General features: G+C 40.1%; 2 protein-coding genes across 6 annotated transcripts in view; one reads left to right on the top strand and one right to left on the bottom strand.

Annotated features, from left to right (window-relative positions):
• The first annotated feature begins 582 nt into the window (after nt 1-582).
• Nucleotides 583-21,172, top strand: Slc24a5 (solute carrier family 24 member 5). 2 transcript variants are annotated; one of them, XM_048459949.3, is made up of 9 exons: nt 584-749; nt 1,353-1,535; nt 13,394-13,477; nt 13,564-13,667; nt 13,997-14,097; nt 15,821-16,101; nt 18,312-18,518; nt 20,159-20,260; nt 20,731-21,172. In XM_048459949.3, the coding sequence occupies exons 1-9, from the start codon at nt 629-631 to the stop codon at nt 21,051-21,053; spliced, it is 1,506 nt and encodes a 501-aa protein (XP_048315906.3). In that variant the 5' UTR covers nt 584-628; the 3' UTR covers nt 21,054-21,172. The 2 variants fall into 2 exon arrangements, with proteins under 2 accessions (XP_048315907.3, XP_048315906.3); XM_048459950.3 differs by lacking the exon at nt 20,159-20,260 and having other exon boundaries at nt 583-749.
• The window catches only part of Myef2 (myelin expression factor 2), a 36,279-nt gene continuing 33,983 nt past the window's right edge, over nt 20,509-22,804 (bottom strand). For all 4 annotated transcript variants that reach the window (XM_085696411.2, XM_085696414.2, XM_085696412.2 and 1 more), the window contains one exon: nt 20,509-21,787. In XM_085696411.2, the coding sequence (XP_085552537.1) occupies nt 21,624-21,787 (164 nt within the window). In that variant the 3' untranslated portion in view covers nt 20,509-21,623. The remainder of the gene's footprint in view (nt 21,788-22,804) is intronic.

The following is a 22,804-nucleotide window of genomic DNA, read 5'->3' as shown; positions in this document are numbered from 1 at the left end:
GATCTATGATCAAACAGCATCCATTCTGTCTCCTTAATAGTTCGTGGCATGCGGGCTTCCCGCCATGCCCACCGCTGCTGCCTTCGTACTGCAGCCCTCACTTCCCAGTTCAGCTGCTACAGTCACCTCCTTATTGACCTTTCTGCCTCTAGCTCTAACCGTGGATGAAGATGAGCGATCCGAATAAAAACACAAAACATGCCATGGTAACCAAGAAGTATGCATACGCCAGCCCAAACAATTCCTAGAAGCCAGGGCTGGAGAGAAAGAGGGGGCAGCATCAGGCAAAGCCAGATCCTCACAAATCTAGAGGAAGTCGAAGGCAGAGTCAGTATGAAGACATTCAATATGATCCAGCCTGGGCACAGACGCAGGCTTTCTGGGCCTGCTCTCAGAGACCCGGCCTGGAAACAGCTGTAGACGCTTGTCTGTGCCCCTCCCTAACTCCTCCGACCTCCCTGGGGCTTGGGTCTTCTGATCAGAGGAGCTGGGCTCCTGTGCTGGCCTCCTAAGCTGTGCCCCCCGCCCCCCCGGCAGGCACTGGGCAGGAAGGCCACTCCTCACATGATTCAGCATAAGCCTCGGTTGATCCCTTCCTGAACCACACACTGCAAAGAGCACGCTGGAAATGCAGACAAGATGGGGTGCAAGTTGGAGAAGAAGGGTCCTGCTACTCGGGATCTGCTGGGTCTCCGCACACCTGCCTGTCCGGGGTGTCTCCCTACCCAAGCGCCTCCGAAGGGCCACAGGTAGGTGGACAGTGGGTCCAGACACCCCGGCCTCACATCTAAATATGAGAGGGGACGGCCTCACATCTAAATATGAGAGGGGAATGATCCCATTCCTGCTCTATTTGTTCTGCTTCCAGGCTTTGCTCCGCTTCTTGACGAGCCAGTGTGTGCTCCTCAGTGTTCTGTGGTAGTTCACAGTCCAGGGCGGACTGGGTGCACGTTTGTTTGTTGGAGAAATGATCAGAGCGTTCTTCTCCCCTAGAAACTCTGCAGCAGGGGATGACTATTTGGAGGTCTGAGGACAGCTTGGGCTCTGACACAGAAAATGACAGAGGCCAGTGGCCAGAAATCTTTATTCATGGGGGCTCTGGTTTCTTCTTGGGGACGCGGGCTGTGTTCAGAGGCAACACACAGAAGCGCTCTAAGCATTCTTCCCTTTAATTCTCCCGACCAGCTTATTTCATGAAATAATGGCTTTCCGGGACGATGTAAGGCTTATTATCATACTCATACGTCACATTTCCACCGACTTCTCCATATTCCAACCAAAAGCCCCACTTTTGTCTTTGCGGACTTAAGATGTGTGACGCCAACATCTTGCGATCTGCTCCTTTTCCTTAGTGGAAAACAGCACGCAGTGTGCGACCTCCCCAGCATCGGAGTTTCCTGCAGGGTTCTTCACGAGGCAGGAGAGCACAGACGGAGGCATTGTAATCTACTTCCTCATTATCATCTATATGCTCATGGCAGTGTCTATCGTCTGTGACAAGTACTTCTTGCCCTCCCTGGAAATCATCAGTGATGGTAAGTGGCCGGGACGCTCTCCTGTGACCTTCCAGAAGGGCTGCCACACAGCTGGGGTCGAAACAGCTCAGTAACAGCTCTGGCCTGGTCGTCTCTGCTGGCCGCAGAGTGTCTATGTCTGTCCTGGGAGTGTAGGCAGGAGCATAGCTTGCAGTTATTATTATGTATTGCTCACTTCCAGAAGCTTCCTGTCTGCCTTAGAACCTAGGGGGCTGTTAGAGAGTGGCCCCAAGAATGTGTCCTCAATGTGCTCCTGATACGCTGAATGCCTAGTACTCAGTTTCCCATTTCAAAGCCTTTTTCATTTTTATTCCGAGTAAGTGATAAGCAGATGTGACTGAGGACCTCCTTTCTCTCTACTCCTTTGCTGGCACCCTGCCATTAAGAAAACTGATATTCATAAATATCAATAATATTTCATAAATTCATAAATACCAATAAATAAATAAATCCTAAACTCTATGTAAAGTGATCTTAGCCATCAGATAACAACATCAGATGATAACAACAGTAAGCTAAGTAATAGCTTACTATCTAAAGTTGGTAGCTTCTAGAAGCAAGATGAGATAGTCAGAGCCTCTTGCACTGTAGATTCCCAGAACTGAGCATAGGCTTTTGTGGGTGCATTCTTTCCTGAAACAAGGGAAAGCGACGGTTATGCCATCTACACGGTCAGTGTCTGCAGTCTGTCTCAAAGTTGGCTAAATCATTATCATCATTTCACAACAAAATCAAAGTTAAGACCGTCCAAGACTACAGGGAACAGCATCCACCCCAACTCCATCCTACACATGTGCTGCTCATGCATGTGTGTGTGTGCGCACACACACCCACATCCACACACACATGCACAAACTGAGTGGTGATTCTCTTTTTCCCATCCTTCCATTCTCCACGCATGCTGGAATGTTAGACAAATTATTTTCCCTTTTACGTACACCAGCTTTTAATCTTTAAAAACTAAAACAGTACCTGTAACAGCAGAGGAATGAAACCTCTATTTGTTCAAGAGTAAGAAGCTTATCATAATGATTAATATTTAAGTAGATGAAAGTGAAGTTTTTTATATCAGTAGTATATTTCATGTTGATAATATATTATTACTTTAATATTAGATTATTTTAGTACATTATTTTTACTTAATGAAATGCAGTAAGCCAACCCACCTACATTTTCATCTCTTGAAGATCCCCAAGGATTTCTAAACCTACCATTTTGCAAGAGTATTTCTATCAGCCTTGAGTACTGCTATTATATGCCTATCCATCCATGCATCAATCCATATATCTATCCTTCTATCCATCCATCCATCCATCCATCCATCCATCCATCCATCCATGGGTCTTTACTTTTCCATATATTTTCCTATATATTTTCTGGTAGAGATTTTCCCATATTGCATATATCTTCAAAACAAAGATTTTGAGTGTTAGCATGACAGTCCCTGATCCTATAAGCAATTTGAGAACCTAACATTAGATTTTATTTATTATAGTGTTCAGTGAAAATTTATCATTTTAAGCTATTGATATTATAGGATTGCTTTAAATAATATTGTGTCCATATTGTATAAATTCTTAGCACAATTCTGATTCTTTTTTAAAGGACAAAGCTATGAATATTTAAGCCTTATGATAAACATTGACATACTTATTCCATGAAGGGTGTGCCAATTTGAACCTCCATAGCACACAGCAGTGTCCATTCCTGGAAATGAATACAACTTTTTTGTTTGTTTGTTTTTCAAGACAGGGTTTCTCTGTGTATCCCTGGCTGTCCTGGAACTCACACTGTAGACCAGGTTGGCCTCAAACTCACAGAGATCTGCCTGCCTGCCTCCCTGAGGGTTGAAATTAAAGGTGCACACCAGCACCGCCCTGCATCGCTTTTAAAATCTTTGTTAATTATGTTAAGCTAAAACTTCATGCTATATATTCTCCTATTTGTAAGGTTGGTTGTGTTTATTGAAAATTATAGCCTTTCTTTTGCGCTTTCTTGCCTGCATTTGGTTGGGGAGTGTTTATCTTGTTTTTCTTACCAACTTTTCTAGTTCAGGATTTTAAAAAGTTCACACAGATATTAATACTAACACAATTTGCCTAATTTTTCATAGTACGTCACTTCCTTTTAGGTTGTACGCATTCATAGCATTGAAGTTGAGATATTTTAAAATTCAGAAAACTGTCTGACTTTCCTTTGGTCTTACATATGGAAAGATCTCTTTAACTGCGCCTCTAAAAGTTGCTGCTTCTGCTTACTTGTTTTTCTTCTACATTTAGTCCTCCATCCCAAACCTCATCTTCATAGAATACATCTTACAAACTTGATCAATTCTCACATATGAAGTACGTATGTGTATGTATGTATGTATGCATGCATGTATGTTTCCATAATCCTAACTGCAATGATCTTTTCATTCTCATGTCAGCACTCACATTTAATTAGAAAATGGGAAAAACTGAAAATGCAAAATAGTGCTCACACCTCCACTAAAAACTGTGAAGTTCAATGACTCAGTTGAGTTGATGGACTAAATCTAGCAAGATTTTAGTTTATAAAAGTTGCCTGTAAGGGGCAAAATAATAAAAAAAAAAAATTTCAGTCCCGCGGAAGACATAACTTACTGCATTGACGTTAGATCATGCTCTCCACGCATTCTCCATGAAGTGACTTCCTCCATCTCTCATTACACACCCAAAACACCCCTTGCACAATCTTCAAAACATCGCCAAATATGCATTTCTCAAGAAAATCGGTGTTGTCCACACCGCACAGTAGCTATTAGGAACATGAGACCGATGGATGCCCACATGGCACGAGCCAGAAAGAAGCCAATCTTCCTCAGCTGTAACATCTGACTCAGCTCTTTAGTATTAAAATGCCCGCCAACAACATGAGATAGAAATAGTAGTCGTCTGCCCCACTTGTTAAAGTCTTACCTATCATTCCTCTTTCAAGGTCTGCTTTGAAATGTCAAATGACTTAAGAAACAACTCCCACAGTTTGCTTCTATCCACAGGGACCTGGCTTCCGGAATCAGCAAGCCTTTCCTCCATGCTTCTTGACAAGCACAGAATTGTACTTGCTTTTTAATAAAACAGAATTTTATTAGCTAATGAGGAATAACAATCCTCAGAGTCTCCCACAAATACTCCACATTCAACTAAGGCAGTCCCTTACTCAGATACCTGTCACGGCGCAATCATGGAAACCCAAGCACACCACACATTTGTATGTGTGTGTATACGTGTGTGTGTGTGTGTGTGTGTGTGTGTGTGTGTGATTCCAGATACATAAAAGTCTTACAAAATAGGGACTAATGCTGAGGAGGAAAGTGAAGCTAAGTAACACAGCCAGGACAAAGAGAGCCCCCCCCCTCTCTGGTGTTCCACAGCCCAAGCATGATGTCACATGCTACATGCTGTAATTTTCCACATCCTCTCTTGAGATTAGTTACCATCATATGGTTGTTTCAGAAGGCCAGTTCTATTTGAACAATTTTATAAGCAATTTTCTGCCCAAGGGCACAGAAAATTTTAACAAAAAAATGTATGAGACATTCACTATAACTATGAAGCACACTACAAAATCAAGAGTTGTTTTCTGAAATAGGTTTAGACTCTTAGAAACCTAGTGAGCGTTATAAATTAATTTTATAAACATTTTCCAAGATATCTAGGTTCTCAACCTAGCACGATGCCTAAAATACAAATGGGATTACTGTACAGTAGTATGGAATTCAACGGTCTCATATAACGTTGTAACTTCCTGTTGGCACATATGCTGTAGCTCAAATAAGGCTGTGATGGAAGAACTGATGGGCCCCGTCCCAGTCCAGTGCCATCATCCTAGTGTTCTCTCTCCTCTAATCCCCAGGGAGTTAGTGGGTTAGCAGCAGTCTTCAGTCAGGTGAAAGTGTAGGGGCCTCAAGACTAGACTCCGTGCAAAGGAAGGGTCAGATGCTATGGGAAACCGAGCCTCTTCCTGACAATATGGCAAGACCCCAGCCAACAGGTGCTCTTGTTCATTCTGCCTGTCAATGGTGGGCTGGCAATTTCTCCTAGAGCTGCTACCACTAGAGGCTTCCAGCAAAGAGAGTCATAAAAGCCACACAGCCCCTTCCATAACCTTCAACCCTAGAAAAACATGTATTTATCTCTGCTGGACAGCCGAAACAGGCTGCTGGCATCTTGGTTGTGCGAAACCACTGTAGAAAAGTGTGGCTAGCTCTACCCCTTCCTCTGATGCTGTCATCACTGCCCTCCTCCTCTGCCCATTCTGACTTGGATTCCATTTCGGCATTTTCTCCCTCTCATTTAGGTTGGTGTGTAAGGGGAATTACAGGAGATCTCTGAACACAGAGGCCTATGTTACAATACAGGGAGAAGAACTGGCCATGATGTTTTAACTGGAGAAAAGATCTGGCTTCTGTGGTGAGAAGCACAATGTAGACTCTGCAAAGGGAGGTAAAAGATCAGTTCAGCTTAGAGCCAAGGGAACGAGGACATGATGTCATAACCTCAAAGACTCTCCTCATCCCCACCAGTTGTGCTCTCTAGACCCAGACTTGGAGGACGCTAAGGAGTGGGTGGGGGTGCAAGAGACAGCAAAGAGGTAAGGGACTCAAAATGCCAAGGAGGGATGGGGCCTCGGTGGTATCTGGTCATTAAATAAGACTGGCTCAAGAAGCTATGTCAATGACTGTCATGCTTGGTTTGTGAAGTTAGTTACACTCACCTGTAACTGTGTCTTACTTGCTTGGGGCTTGGCCCCCTCTGTCTTTTCCTCCTGTATATTCATGTGCTCCCTGCAAGGCTTACGACACTGCTGAGCACACAGGAGGGCTGGAGGGGGAGCCCTAGTGACCACATGCAGTGGTAGCATAATTCCTAGAATGGAATAGTTGGAAGCGTCCAGCCTAAAGACAGACATGTCTGAGTCTAACTCCCAGCTGGGCAAGGTGCTAGCTCTTGGGCAAGAGTTTAACATCTGTCTGCCTCAGGTATGTCAGCTGGGAAACAGGTAATTATGGTTTAGTTCAAAGAACTCTGTCCTATGTACATGAGAGGTATCCATAAAGGGAACAAAGGCAACAGCCACTGAGCGCTATCTCAGAATATACTTAGAAGGCTGTTAAGACTCATTTACCAAGGAAAAATCAAGACGTAGAAAGGAAATAAGTCAATACAAATATGCTTAGAGAAAATACCAAATCTATGGTGCATCTATGACAGCCTGAAGCCTATCTTAGGGTAGAAAACACCAGACAGTCTCACAGGGCAAGATGCAAGCTTATAAACCCTTTACCCAACAACCTATGTGCAACTGTACACTATAAGAGAGTTCCTTTGGGTTTTCTTCTTGAATATCATATTATTGCATTTTGGTAATCTTTGTTCAAAAAGCAGTCTCTAAATATAAACTAACATCCATCTTTATAGTACACACATGAACACACAGCTCAACTAAGATTCCCTCTCCTGTCTACACCGACGAGATATGCATCTCTGTCTAAACAGAACACAGTATAAAAGCAGTATCCTCCTGCTGTATCACAGGCATCTCAGGTATACTGAATCGCGCTTGAGCCCCTTCCTTTACAGGTTAAAATATCTACATGGAAAGTAGAGTGAAGCTCTTTATAGTCACTTGCCTCAGCCCAAATTCCAGGGAGTTAGCTATAAAACCTTTCATTCAAATGTTACTTCAAAATGCTATTCAATTACAGCATCTAATCTCTCCACCATGCTAACACATTCTAAGCGAAAATAATCTCCGTTTTAGAAAAACACTTCAAATATTTGCTTTTTGTTTTTTAAAAATTACTTTCACTACCTCTGCCTTGAATCAATGTTTGCCAATGTTTCTACACTATGTTTCAGTGATAGATGATTTTTTAAAAAGGTAAGTTTTAATTCCAGATAGAGCCGACTCTAACTGGTGAAGCTAGGATTTAGTAACTCTGAGTCTAACATTTGGATGATCTACGTTTGTGGGGATTATCTGGCTTTTAAGCCTCATGAAATTTACAGAGGCAAAGGCAGTCTCAAAGAACAAAGAGGCAGCATAGTGCCTCTTCTGCTTCCCTGCCATGCAAGCACAGATTCCTGAGAGCCTGGCGGAAGCTCCACCGGTGTTTTCCCCCACTCTGCCCTGAACTGTGATATTAGTGCACTGCATCTGCATCTATAGTAGGAGCTAAGTATTCTGTGTACTTCCAAAATGCTAGGGCAGGAGCAGTCAGAAATGATAAAAATCGGGCTGTGTACTAATCGCTTTCTCAGTAAGTGGCCAAAAGGACCATTTCTTTGGCAGCAGAAAGATGTAGGTCCTTTTCCATCTCTGACCTTGGGCAACAGTAACCACAAGGTTCAGAGGACAGGTGAATGTACTGTAATGAGCAGCTAGTGGTTTAGGGGAAATCTCTTTTCAGAAGAATCAGACCTATAAAAGCATTATAGACATATTTCAGAATTCGCTCTGTTTAGAATATGAGGTGGTGAATATAAGGCTTTGCTAAGAGACCTCTCTAAAGTCTCCCATCAAATTATTTGGCAGCACCAGAATTTGGGTCTCCATTTTAGTTTTGTTCTTTTTACTACATGATATGGAAGCTTATTTCCAAAAACTATCACAAAATTTCCAACTGGGCATTACAGAAAAGAATACACTTAGGAGAAAATCTGGTGTATATTTTTTTAAACATCTATTTTTTTTAAAGATTTATTTATTTATTATGTATACAACATTCCTTCCATGTATGCTTGCTTGCCAGAAGAGGGCACCAGATCTCATCATAGATGGCTGTGAGCCACCATGTGGTTGCTGGGAATTGAACTCAGGACCTCTGGAAGAACAGTCAGTGCTCTTAACCTCTGAGCCACCTCTCCAGCCCTCTGGTGGATTTTAAAACCATCTCATTCCCACAATGCTGTACATTATGTAAACAATATGTTGGCACCTGAATCTATATTAAAAAAAAGGCTTCATTGGACATCTATATCTATTATATCTTGAAGTAAATGTGGTTGCTGTTTCAGAAAAAGAGAAAAAGAACAATAGCAATAGGGGGAAACCCGAACCATTTATCTTTAATAATAAACTACAGCAGAGGAAAATGTTACCCAAAGGTCAAGAAAGACAATGCCAATTTACTGTAAAGTTCAGAGGGATAAACCACTTTATAAGATATCCTTACAATACAATAGGATTTGTAAAAATATCCTTTAAGTTTTATTCAGCCATCTAACAGAATCCTTCCTTTCATAACTATAATTAGAGCCCAGGGAATAGCAACAATGCCTTTTGTGACAGAAAAATTGCAAAAGGCACTGCTTTTCCCACTTTGATAGAGAACAATCCACCACCGATTCTCTCTGGAACGGTTTGTGGCAAGCAGTAAGGGCAAGCAGTAAGGGAAGACCGGTCACTGACTGAACACCATCACTGTAGGATGAAATGCTGTCATCACTCCAGGGTCTTCCTTCACTGCCTTTGGGAGGCAAAGCCTAAGAATTTGTAACATACATTTTTAAGTTCTTGGAAATGGGCTAGAAAAATGTATAGGGTTCTTGGCTCCCAATAACTAATTGTCTTCTACTTAAGAACAGAAGTTGGGGGCCTGGGATGGGCTCAGTTGGTTACCTCACTTGCACAAAACCCTGTATTCAGTCCCCAACACTGCACAATCCAGGAGTATTGCTATGACTACAGTCCAAGCATTTGGAAGGTAGAGGCAGGGAGATCAGAGGTTAAAGGCCATCTTTGGCAACACAGTGAATTCTAGGCCAACGTGGGATACTTGAGATCATTCCAAAAAGTGTATGTGTACACAGACACACACACACACACACACACACATTCAAAAAAGCAGCAAACAGAGATGGTTAATGGTACCAATAGCATGAAGCCATTTACAGTCTTTACAACCCACAAGACTAGACTTTGTTTCTTTATTCCCAGGTCCTGATTTGTCTGTTCAGATGTGCTGGGTATTAAAGCCAGGGACTCATGCATAGTAAGCAAATGCTGTTTCTTTGTAAAATATAAAGTCCCAAACTCACATCTGAGAGTTGACATTATGAATTATGAAAGTAAATTGAATGCCATATTATAAAATAGTTTTCATTTCTAAAATGAAACATTGAATTATAGAGCAATTTGCTTTGCCTTTTGTTGAATTTTAAGATTCTACAGCAAGTTAGTAAAATATTTATGTGTGTGTGTGTGTAGTGTGGGAGGTTCTTCTGTCTATGTGTTGCTTTTATTGGTTAATGAATAAAGAACTGCTTTGAGCATATGGCAGGGAAGAACAGAACTATGCGGGGAAAGCTAGGCTGTATGCTGGGAGAAAGGGCAAAGTGATAGAGACACCATGTAGCCCCATCGGAGACAGATGCCAGAAATTTAGTCAGTAAGCCACAGCCATGTGGCCATACACAGATTAATAAAAATGGGTTAAATTAATATGTAAGAGCTAGCCAATAAGAAGCCAGAGCCAAGGGGCCAAGCAGTGATTTAATTAATAGTTTCTGTGTTATTATTTCGGGGCTAAGTGGCCGGGAACCTAGCGGCTGTCTCCCCCAACATATGTGTACATCTATATATGTGTATATTGGAACACATTAAAACAAACAAGCATAGGTCAGGATCCCCGGGGGGTTTAGTCCTTGGACATCTCCAAGAATGCCAAATTCCGAGGACACTCAGGACCGGCATATAAAATTGTCTATTTTGTGTGCATGGTATTCAGCACTCTCCTGAGTACTTCACATAATTTCTAAATGATTTCTAGCTAAGACAATATGTACAGTGTGCAAATAGCTCTACACTATATTGTTCAGGGGAAAATAAGTGTCTTGTCCATATTCAGAATGAAGGTAATTTTTTCTTTGAATATTTTTGATGCATGGGTGGTTGAATCTGAGGCTATGAAACCTGTGGGAACAGGGCTAAGTATGTATGATTTATATATATGTCCCACATGTAGGCCAATCTTAAGCATTAAGAAACATTATGAAAGCCCACAAGTCACTACTTTTTTCTCCCTTCATTGTTTGCTGAAGTCAAATATTTAAGCGACACAAACACAAATAGAAATAGATGAGGCCTGGACTAAACCGAATTCTCATTCCAACTGTTCTCAACCCTGTTCACAAACTATCAGGTGGCAGAAGACTCAGTAGGAGCTGTTTAGAGCCTCACAACAAATAGTTCCAAAGGATAAAAATGGTAGCTGGGGCCTTTCCATGTTTTCTGTGTTTTGGAAAAAAAGCCAAAGTTCTTAGTTTTTAGGGTCCACAAGGGAATACACAATGTACCTTCCATCTTACCACCTATCGTTCTCCCTTGGTGCTTCATTCCAGACCCGGGTCTGTTTCAAATATACAGACAGGCAGTATAGATGCTGCCTCGTGTTATCTGTAGCCACTTAACCTGCCTATAGTACTCTTACCCATGCGTGGGCCAAGAAACTTTCATTTCGAAGTCTCTCTTCCAAAGTTACCTTTCATTCAATGACGTTTTAGATCTCTATTTTCATTCCTTGCTGCTTCTAAAACCTACATATTCTGTCTGTCCCTTTCCCCCAAGTGTGTGTGTGTGCGCGCGCGCACACACACACACACACACACACACACACACACAAGTACTCAGCAGTGAAAGTCAGGTGATTATAGCTGTCTAACAAACTGCCTCCAAAACTAGTATTTAAAATAAAGAAGCACCATTTTTATTGTCCTTCATAGTCTGGGGGGCTGTGCTGAGCTCAGCTAGCTGGTTCCTGCTTAAGGTCCCTACTGCAGTTATAGTGAGGATTGATATGGAATCATTGAAGCCTTGCTCTACCACATGCCTGGTACCTAAGTCTGGAAGACTCAAAACCTGGAGGAAGAGAAAGCAAAGATGTTAGCAGTTTGTCTGTCTTTCAACATGAGTTCACGGAGGTTTATGGTGGTTTCAAGATAGCCTGACTTACGTGTCTAGGACACTACAAAACAAATGTGCCAAGACTGGGACATGTAGCCGGGGATGGTATGCTTAGCACACAAGCCTGAAGAGGAGTTCAGATCCCCAGGATTCAACCAAGTCAGGAGCAGTAATGCTCAACCATAATCCCAACACTGGGGAGAAAAAAAAACAGGTGGATCCCTGAGGCTTCTGGAGCAGTCAGTCTAGGCAATGAGCTGCAGGTTCAGTGGGACTGTCTCAAAGAGAGGACACTTGAGGAAATTCTATAATCTTTTAGTGTCCTGGCCTTGAAAACATTATTACTTTGCATGGCCCCAATTAGTCAAAGCAGTCACAAAGGCTCATCTGTGTTCACACATGCTAGCCAGGTGCTCTTACTGCCGAACCATATGCTAGTCCCCATCTTTAATGAGACAGAAAGGTTATTAGAAAGGATGTGGAATAGAAATATTGTTTTGAGTTTTAGAAATTCAATCTGCTACACCCCAAACAAGGTATTTCTAAGGCCAAATAGCAATGTTCCAGCAGAAAAAAAAAATGTGTACTTAAGAGCAGTCTTCATAGGCAAGCCTAGGGAAACTGTAACCCGCAGCAGACCGATCCAAGTACACCAGAGTATGAAACCAAAAACCTAGTCACAAAGCAGCAGGAACAGTCAAAGAAGTTACCATCAAGGAGAGACTGCCATCAAGTCTTAGAAATTGGAATTCTAGTGGCCGTGGATGGTATACTTAGCACACAAGCTTGAGTTTAAATCCCCAGGATCAAATAAAAAGCCAGGAGTGTTATAGCTTAACTGTAATCCCAACACTGGGGATGCGAAAAACAGGGGATCCCCGAAGCTTCCTGAGCCTCGCAATGAGCTGCAGGTTCAGTGAGACTCTGAGGAAAAACATCTGAAAGGGACATTGACCTTCACATGCATTCATAAACATGTACACATACAGGCACATGCCCACACACTCGAGTCCCAGTTGAAGTATTTACCATCTAGCATACCTACCTCTATTGGCAAACATTACCAGTGCTAGAGATTTTTGAAAGAAAAGGCTGAGCTGTTTCTTCAACATGCCTTTCTTTCCCCCCTTAAATAGGTCTCTCAGCTGTAATACTGAGTCACACGAGACTTCCCAACATCAATTACATGAACAGATTTGCAGGCCAAGCCTGGAAGATACCCACAAACTATTCAAAAAGCACAGTACTTTCTCGTGGTTTTGTGTATTTTCTGTAATACTGGACTGAGCTTTTAGTTTATTGACTCCGTATTTTCCACTGTAGATCTTAAGAACTTTTCTTCTTCCCAGTTAAGTTAGGAATCTTTTTCAAAGAGGCTGTTTTGCAGCTCACCTACAGCTGGAAGCCATCAACTCTGAACTGGCTAATAGCTCCAACTTTTCTGTCTCCTCTCCTTTTTATTTTACATTTGTTTGGAAATAGAAGCATGCTGTCACACATATTTAGGTCAGAGGACACCATTTTGCAGAGTCAGTTATCTCCTGCTATGTGGGTTCTGGGAATAGAATTCAGGCCATCAGGGCTAGTGGCAAACACCCTTACCCCGAGCCATCTCTGGTCCTTTAATTTAGTTTATCTTTTTGTGTGTATGTGCACATATGCACACGTCATGGTGCAACTGGGAATAGAACTCAGGTTGCCAGGTTTGCATGGCAAGCGTCTTCATTCACTGAGCCATCTCAACTGCCTTCTTCTCCCTTCATGAATTCATAAAACAAGATTCCTCCATTTTCTAACCCAAAATGTTTCCCATTCCAGCTTCGGTTAGTACTGGTGTAGTGTAAAGACACGATTTCTGACTACTTTATGCAGCTTTGTTGTATCCTTCTTGTCATTCTGTCAGCCAAAATAATCATTTTCTTTGTCTTTAGCCCTTGGACTGTCGCAGGACGTTGCAGGTGCAACTTTCATGGCAGCAGGTAGCTCCGCCCCTGAACTAGTTACCACGTTCTTGGGTAAATATTCCTTTGACTCACTGCTTATTTGGTGATTTTAGTTTCTTCAGGTCAGCTTTAACTTAGCTCCTAATACCTGCTCCTAGGTGTTTTTATCACAAAGGGAGACATTGGGATCAGCACCATTCTTGGATCTGCAATTTACAATCTGCTTGGCATCTGTGCTGCCTGTGGCTTGCTATCCAACATGGTAAGAAATCTATCCCGTAAGATGCATTGTCTTGACAGATTCTAAAATTAAACTGCCTGGATGAACAATATAGCACTGGAAATGCATTCAATCAAAATAATAACCAGTAGAAAAACATTTATTCAATTTATTTAACCCACAAATACCTTTTATTAATCAAATTTATAAAGTCAGTACAGGTTTAGAACAATTTTTAATTTTTTTCTCTATATAATATGTAAAACATAACAATATTTTCCCACAAATATACAAGCATTTTGTTACTATACTAAGCACTGTTCTTGAATGACTTACGCTGTAATGCAGACAATCAAACCACCATTTTCCAGGTTTCAACACTCTCATGTTGGCCCCTGTTCCGAGACAGTGCAGTGTATGCGGTCAGTGTCGGGGCGGTTTTCGGCATAATATTTGACAACCGAGTTTATTGGTAAGCTTCAAGTAACTTACTCTAATGTAAAACATAATTACAGAGAGAATGCTTCAAGCCTGATGGCTTAGTAGGATAGTTTTTCAAAAATGTTACTTCAACTCACTTCTCAAGGACCTGTCACTTCAGCAGCTACTCCAGTTATGTCCTCTCCGTCATTAGCCGGCTTCCCTCTCCTAGTCACTGAAGACAGCACTCTTCTCTTACCATGGCCTCCCTGCTCAGAACTTTGCTTGCTGTCACTTAAAGCTGCACTGCTGGTGCTCCCTTACACTACGTTGTTGCTTGCCTGGCCTTGAAGTGCTCAGAACCATAAAAGCTTGGAGAACAAGTAGAAGCCCCTCACTCCTACAATTTCTCCCATCCTCCCAGAACAGAAGAACCGCAGTCTTGGCTAACAACCAAGATTTACATGCCATTATCTCTTCACACCTAGCTGGCCCAAGAAAATGAAAAAAAGCGAGTGACTCAATGAGCAACCATAAATTTCCCAAATAGGCCAAGCATCTCCTAGGCCAATCAATGGTCAACTTTCCTAATGGTGCACCCCGGAACATAGTTCATGTTGTGGTGATCCTCAAAAATAAAATTATTTCTGTTATTACTTTGTAACTGTGATTTTGCTACTGTTATGAATCATAATGTAAATACCTGATAAGCAGGTTACCTTAGGAAATCCCTGTGATAGGGTTATTTGACACAAAAGGTTGAAACCCATTGTCCTAGCTGCTTATCACTATGCTGGGCACCACCAAATGAAGAAATATAACACATATGATCACACATGTATGTGTCCAGAGGGCATCCAAATAGGGAGAAAAATCAAGATAAATGAAAAGCCAGGCTGCTAGTACAGCAGACTCTGGGATTCAACTGTAATCTATAAGCGACAGGGACCATGGAAATATCCAAGTATATAAACATTCCCTTATTAAGGAAATCAGAAACTATTTTTTTTAGCTGCAGCAGAAAAGTGATTCATTGGCAATGAAATAAAATAACAATATTCAAATGTGATGAAACTAATAATTATAGTAAAGTGAGAAACCAAATCATAGACAATTCTTGGTGTCTTATTTGGAATTTCATTTTTTGAAAACATCTTTGATTTCTTGTGAATATAAGCGAAATTCAGCTTCGAAACAAAACTTGCCAAAAGTGCAGAGCTGAAATCCAAAAACAAGAAGAGGTAGGAGGACTGTGAATTTGAGTAGTTGAGGCCAGTCAAAGGTATACAGTGTTCAAGACCAAGCTATACAGTGAAACCCTGTCTCAAAGGCTAACAATTCCCCACCTCTAACTTTCTTCTAAACATCTGTAAAGTTCCATCTAAAATCTAACATATTTTGAATATTTCACACAAAATTACTACATACTAAAATAACAGTGTATTCTTTTCTTATTATTAAATACCTGGTATTAAGTACACCAATTAAAAAAATGTTGGAAAATGTCCATAAATTTAGTTTTAGTTTGAAAAATCTCTATTTTCAAAGGCATTTTTTTTTACAGGAATCTGTAAAGATAGACAATGGATCTTATAATCCTCTTTTTTAAAAAAGAAAGTGTCAGGCTTTTAACAATGAGTTTGAATAAACAAAGCTGGGCAAATAAAAGTGTTTCAGAATTGTTCCTTGATTTTTTGAATATTGTTTTTGTTAGAAAATACTGTTTAAAATTATTCTAGATTGGTTTCAATCACACACAAACTTCTCATTTATAGGTACGAAGGAGCGCTGTTGCTGCTGATTTATGGGCTCTATGTTTTGCTGCTGTGTTTTGACACTAAGATCAGCCGTTGTGTCATGAAGAAATGCAGTCCCTGCTGTCCCTGCCTTGCCAGAACTATGGAGAGAAGTGAACAACAGACACTGCTGGGATGGGAAGACGAGAGCCAATTCTTCACTCGTCGCCAATCAAGGACAGACAGTGGAATATTTCAGGAAGATTCTGGTTACTCCCAACTTTCTCTAAGTTTACATGGTCTTAGTCATGCTTCTGAAGGTAACGACAACATCCAGCCCACTAACTAGAAAAAGTTCTCATTTCAAGTTAGTAATTAGCACATGCTTATGAAACACACTTTGGAGTCAAAGATGATGAAGTGTAAATCCTGGCCTTTAAGAGCTTCCAATAAACACTTTTACAATCAGCTAAAAGTGTGGGGGAAGGGGAGTACACACAGATGTGGACGACAGAAGTAGTACAGTACCGGATGCCGCACCTCAATCCTTCTCTACCTCATTGAGACCAGTTGTCCACTGAGCTTGGAGCTCATTGATTAGGCTAGACCAGCTGCCACCGAGCTCTAGCAATCTGTCTGTCTCTGCCTTCAGAGCACTGGGATTACACAGATGGGCTGCCATGCTTTTTACATGGGTGATGGGAAGCTGACTCCATATGCCTATGCCCCAAACACTTTACCTACTGAGTCACCTCCCCAGATCCAAAATCAGCTAAAATTTCAAAGTTTAAGTACCATAAAAATAAATAAATAAACTGTAACGACTATGGTTCATACATTAGGCAGTGAATAAACTTAGAGAACACATGGAGAAAAGAGCATTTGAACTGGGTCTTGTGGGATAGAAAAGGTTTTAACTCAAGAATCTGATACTGTAGTCAGGAAGCAACAGTTGGCACCTTTACTGCCTAGATGATCCAGGAATGTGAGCACACTCTATGGACTGAGGCCAGTGGACACTTCAAAAGACTTGCTCACACACGAGCACAGACAGAGCTAAGGCAACACATGCACAATGAGGAAGCACAGGAACGGGTTGAGAAGAAGGAAGCACAGCACGGCAGGTTATGAGGAGGGAAGTCAAAGCTGCACAGTGTTCACAGGGGACTGAACTGAAATGATAGGACATGGACCACACAGAGAAGGCAGCGGGGACAACGCAAATCCAGGCGAGACCATGGAAAAGAAGCATTACCCAACATCAGCAGCAAGAAAGAGGACCAGGCAGAACCAGGAGAAGACATAAGGCTAGGGTGTGCATCTTGACTGGGAGAAATGAGACCATCTCTGTAACAACTGGCAGTTGAGGAAAAGGGAATGGTTGGGATGAACAGGAAGAAAAACAGCAGGTGAGACTGAAACGTGCGGAGAAGTTAAACATGAGCTTGGTATGTTCACTATGACAATGACATCCTGAACAGAAAACTATAAAAGCAATTCCAATTTCAGTTAAGTGATTAGGAAGGAAGCTTCTAGTTTATCACTTTAAAAAAAAAATGACACACGGCTTTTTTCATCCTTACAAAAATATACTTTGCAATCTTTAAGGAAGAAGAGATCTATAACAACAACAAAACCTCAAAAGCATGAGTCAAACTGTTCATGATAAAATTACATCTAAATTCATGGTTCATGTGATTTGATCAAGTTTTTGCATAAGTACTGTATTAATTAGTCCACAGCCTGGTCCCACTTTTATCCATTTTCTTTTCATCCTGTCCCCTGAGATCACACTCTGGAGCTATACCAGGAGACTACTAGGCCCAACTTTCTCTAGATTCCTTATGGCAACTGTGAAGCAGAAATTTAGCAAATGATGAGATACAATGAGAAATAGATGGAACATTCCTTAAGCATGTATTAATATATAACAAACCATAAGCCCCATCAATTTTGGAAAAGGGAGGGGGTGAAACAGCTAGGGGCAGGTTAATCCTAATGATGCACATAGCATGAAGCAAGCGCCTTAACACCTAACTCTGTAAACACTGTCACAGAACATTCAGCAAACAGTTCAAGACATATGAGTCAAGCCCTCGGTGAAGAGGAAGTTGAGCTTACGTTGTCTGCATAGTTTCAGTTAAGCTTCTTTTGACCAGCAATAACAGCAATGAAATATTCAAATATTCTAGGATCGGTGGTTCTAACCTTCCTAATGTTACAACCCCTTAATACAGTTCCTCACTGTTGTGGTGACCCCTAAACATTTTGTTGCTACTTCATAGCAGTAACTTTGCTATTATGAATCATAACATGAATAACTGTGCTTTCCAATGGTCCTAGGCAAACCCTGTGAAAGGTCATTCATCCTCCAAAGGGGTCACAACCCACAGGTTGAGAACCACTGTTGTAGACAGTCTTTCAAAAATGTATACAGTGAAATTATTTCAACATAGCCTCTAAATGGGCATTTCTAACATAACCGTTCATTGAGAAAACTCAAAATTGTTTAATTTTTTTTCCACAATAGATCCACCAAGTGTTTTCAGCATGCCTGAAGCAGACTTGAAAAGAATTTTTTGGGTACTCTCTCTTCCTATTATTACATTACTTTTTCTGACAACACCAGATTGCAGAAGAAAGTTTTGGAAAAATTATTTTGTGATAACCTTTTTCATGTCTGCACTATGGATATCCGCATTCACATACATCCTGGTTTGGATGGTCACAGTAACAGGTATGTATATTAAGTATAACAGCACAACAAGAAAATTAGTTCATGTAAGAAGAAACTGCAAATATTTAAAGTAGTCTAGGGAGCATACATCTTTTCAGCAAGACTAAAACCTGGTGTTGTTTTACAAAAGATAAAAGTTTAATATCACAACCCAACAAGTTCATTCAGGTTTTGTGAGTTACATACCAAGGGCATTTCCCACTATTACACAGTCTAGAGTATAATTCATGGACTATCTTTATAATTACACAGGGTTAGTAAGAACTCTTCGTACTGAGTTCTTGATTCACGGTGGAAAACAGAAAGAAACTGACTGGGTTTGGGGTAAGAGGTAGGTGCTTGCTGTTTAACTAGATGGTGTTTTCTTTTGTTTTACAATGTGGCAATGGAAATACAATGCAGATGACTAAGTGAGTATAAAAGTCTTGTTTTAGGTTTCTAGTAAATACACAAAAAAGTTTTAATGCTTAGCCATATGTTCTGCTCCCCAATGAAATACTAATTATAAATAGAAAAGAAAATGAGGGATTTTCTCTCAAAAAGATTAACCTGAACTAATTTACATTAGAAATGAACAATCTCCTTCTGCCATGCCTAAGTTACCCAATCTGTTTGTAGCAGTGAAACTCACTGACCACAGTTGAACCCAGTCACCTACTTATATGTATAAGTTTTTACATATAAAACTGTTTTTACACTGGTGGGACTAAAGAATTACAACAGAAACCACAAAGACTGCAAAGTTGAAATAATTACTATCTGGTCCCTTCTCCAAACTGTCTGACCCTGACTTCTCCCAAATAACTAACTTTATTATAACTGTATACTAACAAACAAAAACAGAACAGTTTTCTTTTGTGAAATGATAAGAATGTCCAGGTAACTTGCATATTCACTGTTATCCAAGAATATGTGACAATAGGAAGAGAGAAGAATCAAATACAAGATCACAGATGAGTAACTAAGATGAAAAACAACATTCTACTTACTCTAAACCATGTTTTCAATTACAACATTAAGAGAAAAGTTACCTGCCCTCACCCTTTAAAATTGCCCTCTGGTTTTATTTCTCAGAATGAACTGTTACCAATTTCACACAAGTATTAAGAAATTGGGGATATGTTAAGACTCAGGCAGGAAAGGAGGTCCCTGTCTACCACAGAGATCTATGTTTATCCCTGAAACAAAATAAACAAAAAAACCCAGTAAACGAAGTAGCACTTTCAAAGTCTTCAATATAATAATGGATAAAAATAGTGATAAGATACTTAATTCTCAACTACTTTAAGAAACTTCAAGCAAAGAGAAAATAAGTAAAAGACCAGTTTCACCATAAAGAAAGAAACAGTGACACCCAGAGCTTCCCCCTGATGCCAAACATGAAGATTTCTCATTGGAAGAATTTTGGTTGTTTGGTATCTTCTGATATCTGTCATTAAAAATGTGTGCTGCTCTGTCAACCCAAACTATCAACCTGTTTCAAATACTTTGCCATCTAGAAGCCACACAAACATATATTGGGACAAAAATCTAAACATACCTCAATATTTTTCCTGAACAGGAAGCATTCAAGCTGTCTTCAAAAACTGGTTCATATAAGATTTATGATTCGTAACCTGTAGTCTCTGTGCCTATTACAGGGGAAATACTAGGAATCCCAGACACAGTAATGGGCCTTACTTTATTGGCAGCAGGTACAAGCATACCAGACACAGTTGCAAGCGTGTTAGTTGCAAGAAAAGGTAAGACTGGTGGTCTCCCAGATGCACTGGCTGACCTTTAAGTTTGATTACCGTAAGACACGTGAAAATAAATAACACTTCCTCAGTAGCATACTTTGAAGAAAAAAGAAGTGGCTCACAGGAAGCATTTAGTTTTTAATAGCAGGTTAATTCCACCAACCCAGTCCCCCAAAGACTGCTTACCTAAAATGTGTATTAGATGGTAAATCACTGTCAAAATGAGAATGAAAAGCAACAAATAAGCTGCAGACCTTATTAAAAATGGTTTAATAAATAAAGGTAATTATTAAATAAATGTTAAGACTTTAAATACTAACTCAAGGAAATACAAATTCAGTAAGAGTCTTGCTCTAACAATAACAGTTTTCTAAAACTAACCAACAAAATGTATCCAGTGTTTGTCTTATGAAGATTATTAATAAAATATAGTATCGGTGTGCGCATTTTAACAACATGCTGTTCTTTTGCAGGTAAAGGAGACATGGCTATATCTAACATCGTGGGATCCAATGTGTTTGATATGTTATGCCTAGGTCTTCCCTGGTTTATTAAGACGGCATTTACGAATGCATCTGCTCCTGTAGAAGTGAATAGTAAGGGACTCACTTATGTAACCATCTCTCTCAACATTTCAATTATTTTTTTGTTCTTAGCAGTTCATTTTAATGGCTGGAAACTAGACCGAAAGTTGGGGGTGGTCTGCCTAATCTTATACTTAGGACTTGCTACTTTATCAGTTCTATATGAACTTGGAATTATTGGAAGTAACAGAATAAGGGGCTGTGGAGACTGATATTTTTAACAGAGTTATGTGGGAAAGGTGGAACTGGTAGAGGGGCAAAAAAGAAGAAAAAACAAAAACAAAAACCCCATGTCTTCATTTATGTCAAATAAAAAACACCCTTGACTTTACAGTGTAACCCTTAACTACTATTCTTTATAGGCAGAGAAAAGTGATTCACACCAAACCAAAACCACATCCTAATTTGTCTGAGCCCTTTCTTTTCATTAGCAACTAGATATAGAGCAGAGACTGGGGGGGGGGGGGGTCCTGATAACTTACAATAATATTGGGAAAATTAGGACAAAAAAACCCTACTACTGGGAACAGTTAAATGGCTTATTTGATTAAAAATAGTGTGTCCATCCATTGAAACTGAATGACCAGACTTGCCGACTTTAGAAACACAAACTTGAGATAACGAAAATCACAGTATATTTTTCAACATTATACTGTTAAAAGCTGGTGGGAGTTTTAAAAGTTCATTTTTACAGCATTTGTAAGCATACAACATTACTAAAAAATGACTTGTACTAAGAGATTCAATAAACAGATGAAGGAATGTTTCAACCATGCTTGAAATTACGCATTACGATCCAAGCGAACATCGATTTCCCTGCCACTGATTTTGATGCCGTTCATTATTCTGCAGGCCTTTTCAGCTGACTCTGGGGATTCAAACCTAACTGTCCCACAGCCTTTTGACTTGCCATTCTCCATCTTTATTTCTGCAAACATTACATGACCTGTAAAACAAGAGTTACACAATTACTAGTCCATTTAAATGAGTTCCAGTTCACTAGACAAGTTTTAAACTCCTCATAGCAATGGAGATCACAGGTAATTTGGTTAAACATACTAATAATATAAAATACATATATATGAGAATTATCAATTTATACCCTGAATATAATTCCTATATAATGACTATGAATACATACATATTAGATTACATAAAATTGGATTGGACATTGAGTTTGATTTTAAATCCCCAATTTCTGAAGTGGATATTACAACAATAAGGCTAGCTAGCACAAATACCACCAACTCACTATGGCCCCTAAGAAGATGACACTTTTAATCAAAATTATACAGATGCTTACTGTTCAAACTCCTGAATCTTCTTCCTTCTCTTTTATCTTCATTTCACTTTTATCTTTACAAGAACAAATATTCATAAATCTAAGTTCCACCAGGTCACAAAAGGGACCATCAATTCTACTTTTTAACTACTATGTCAAAATTCAGTATCACAATTTGCATTCAAATCTTAAAGATGGCATCAAATAAGAAAATGGTTATAAAAGACAGCAGATTTAAAACAGTAAAGATAAAAATAATGATGTTAAAAGAGAAATCTCAAAGAAACTTCTGGAAAGGACAACGAAACCAGACAACTGTTTTTATACAATTAGCATCACTGTTAACTCTAGACTAAATCTATAGTTACTGTATGATCAGTAACACTGAAATACAAAGTAGCCTGAAAACCCTCAGTGAAAGCAGAGCACTTCTAAGAGTAAAGAGGAATGAGTGATAAGCACATGGAAGCAAAGACAGAGCAGTAAGCCCACAGCTCAGGCCAACTGGGATGCATATGACCAGTCCAAACAGACAGTAACTTAAGGGCACAACTATTTATATAATACTTTCCCCTCCCAGGATGTACCTGTTATCAAATTATGCTGGACTTTGAATATTACAGCAGCTAGAGTACTATGTGTTAATTTTAGTCTCTCAATCAAACCAGACAATCAGACACA

Source organism: Myodes glareolus, chromosome 10 (genome assembly GCF_982192425.1).
Source record: "Myodes glareolus chromosome 10, mMyoGla1.1, whole genome shotgun sequence".
Taxonomy (NCBI): domain Eukaryota; kingdom Metazoa; phylum Chordata; class Mammalia; order Rodentia; family Cricetidae; genus Myodes; species Myodes glareolus.
Note: the sequence above shows the minus strand (reverse complement) of the source record. Positions and strands in the feature narration are given on the sequence as shown.

Excerpts from the sequence above, each read along its gene's own strand:
- Slc24a5 (XM_048459949.3), top strand. The coding sequence starts at position 629 with ATGCAGACAAGATGGGGTGCAAGTTGGAGAAGAAGGGTCCTGCTACTC. Across the intron at positions 13,478-13,563 it reads ACTAGTTACCACGTTCTTGG|GTGTTTTTATCACAAAGGGA; the intron begins GTAAATATTCCT and ends ACCTGCTCCTAG. Across the intron at positions 13,668-13,996 it reads GTGGCTTGCTATCCAACATG|GTTTCAACACTCTCATGTTG; the intron begins GTAAGAAATCTA and ends ACCATTTTCCAG.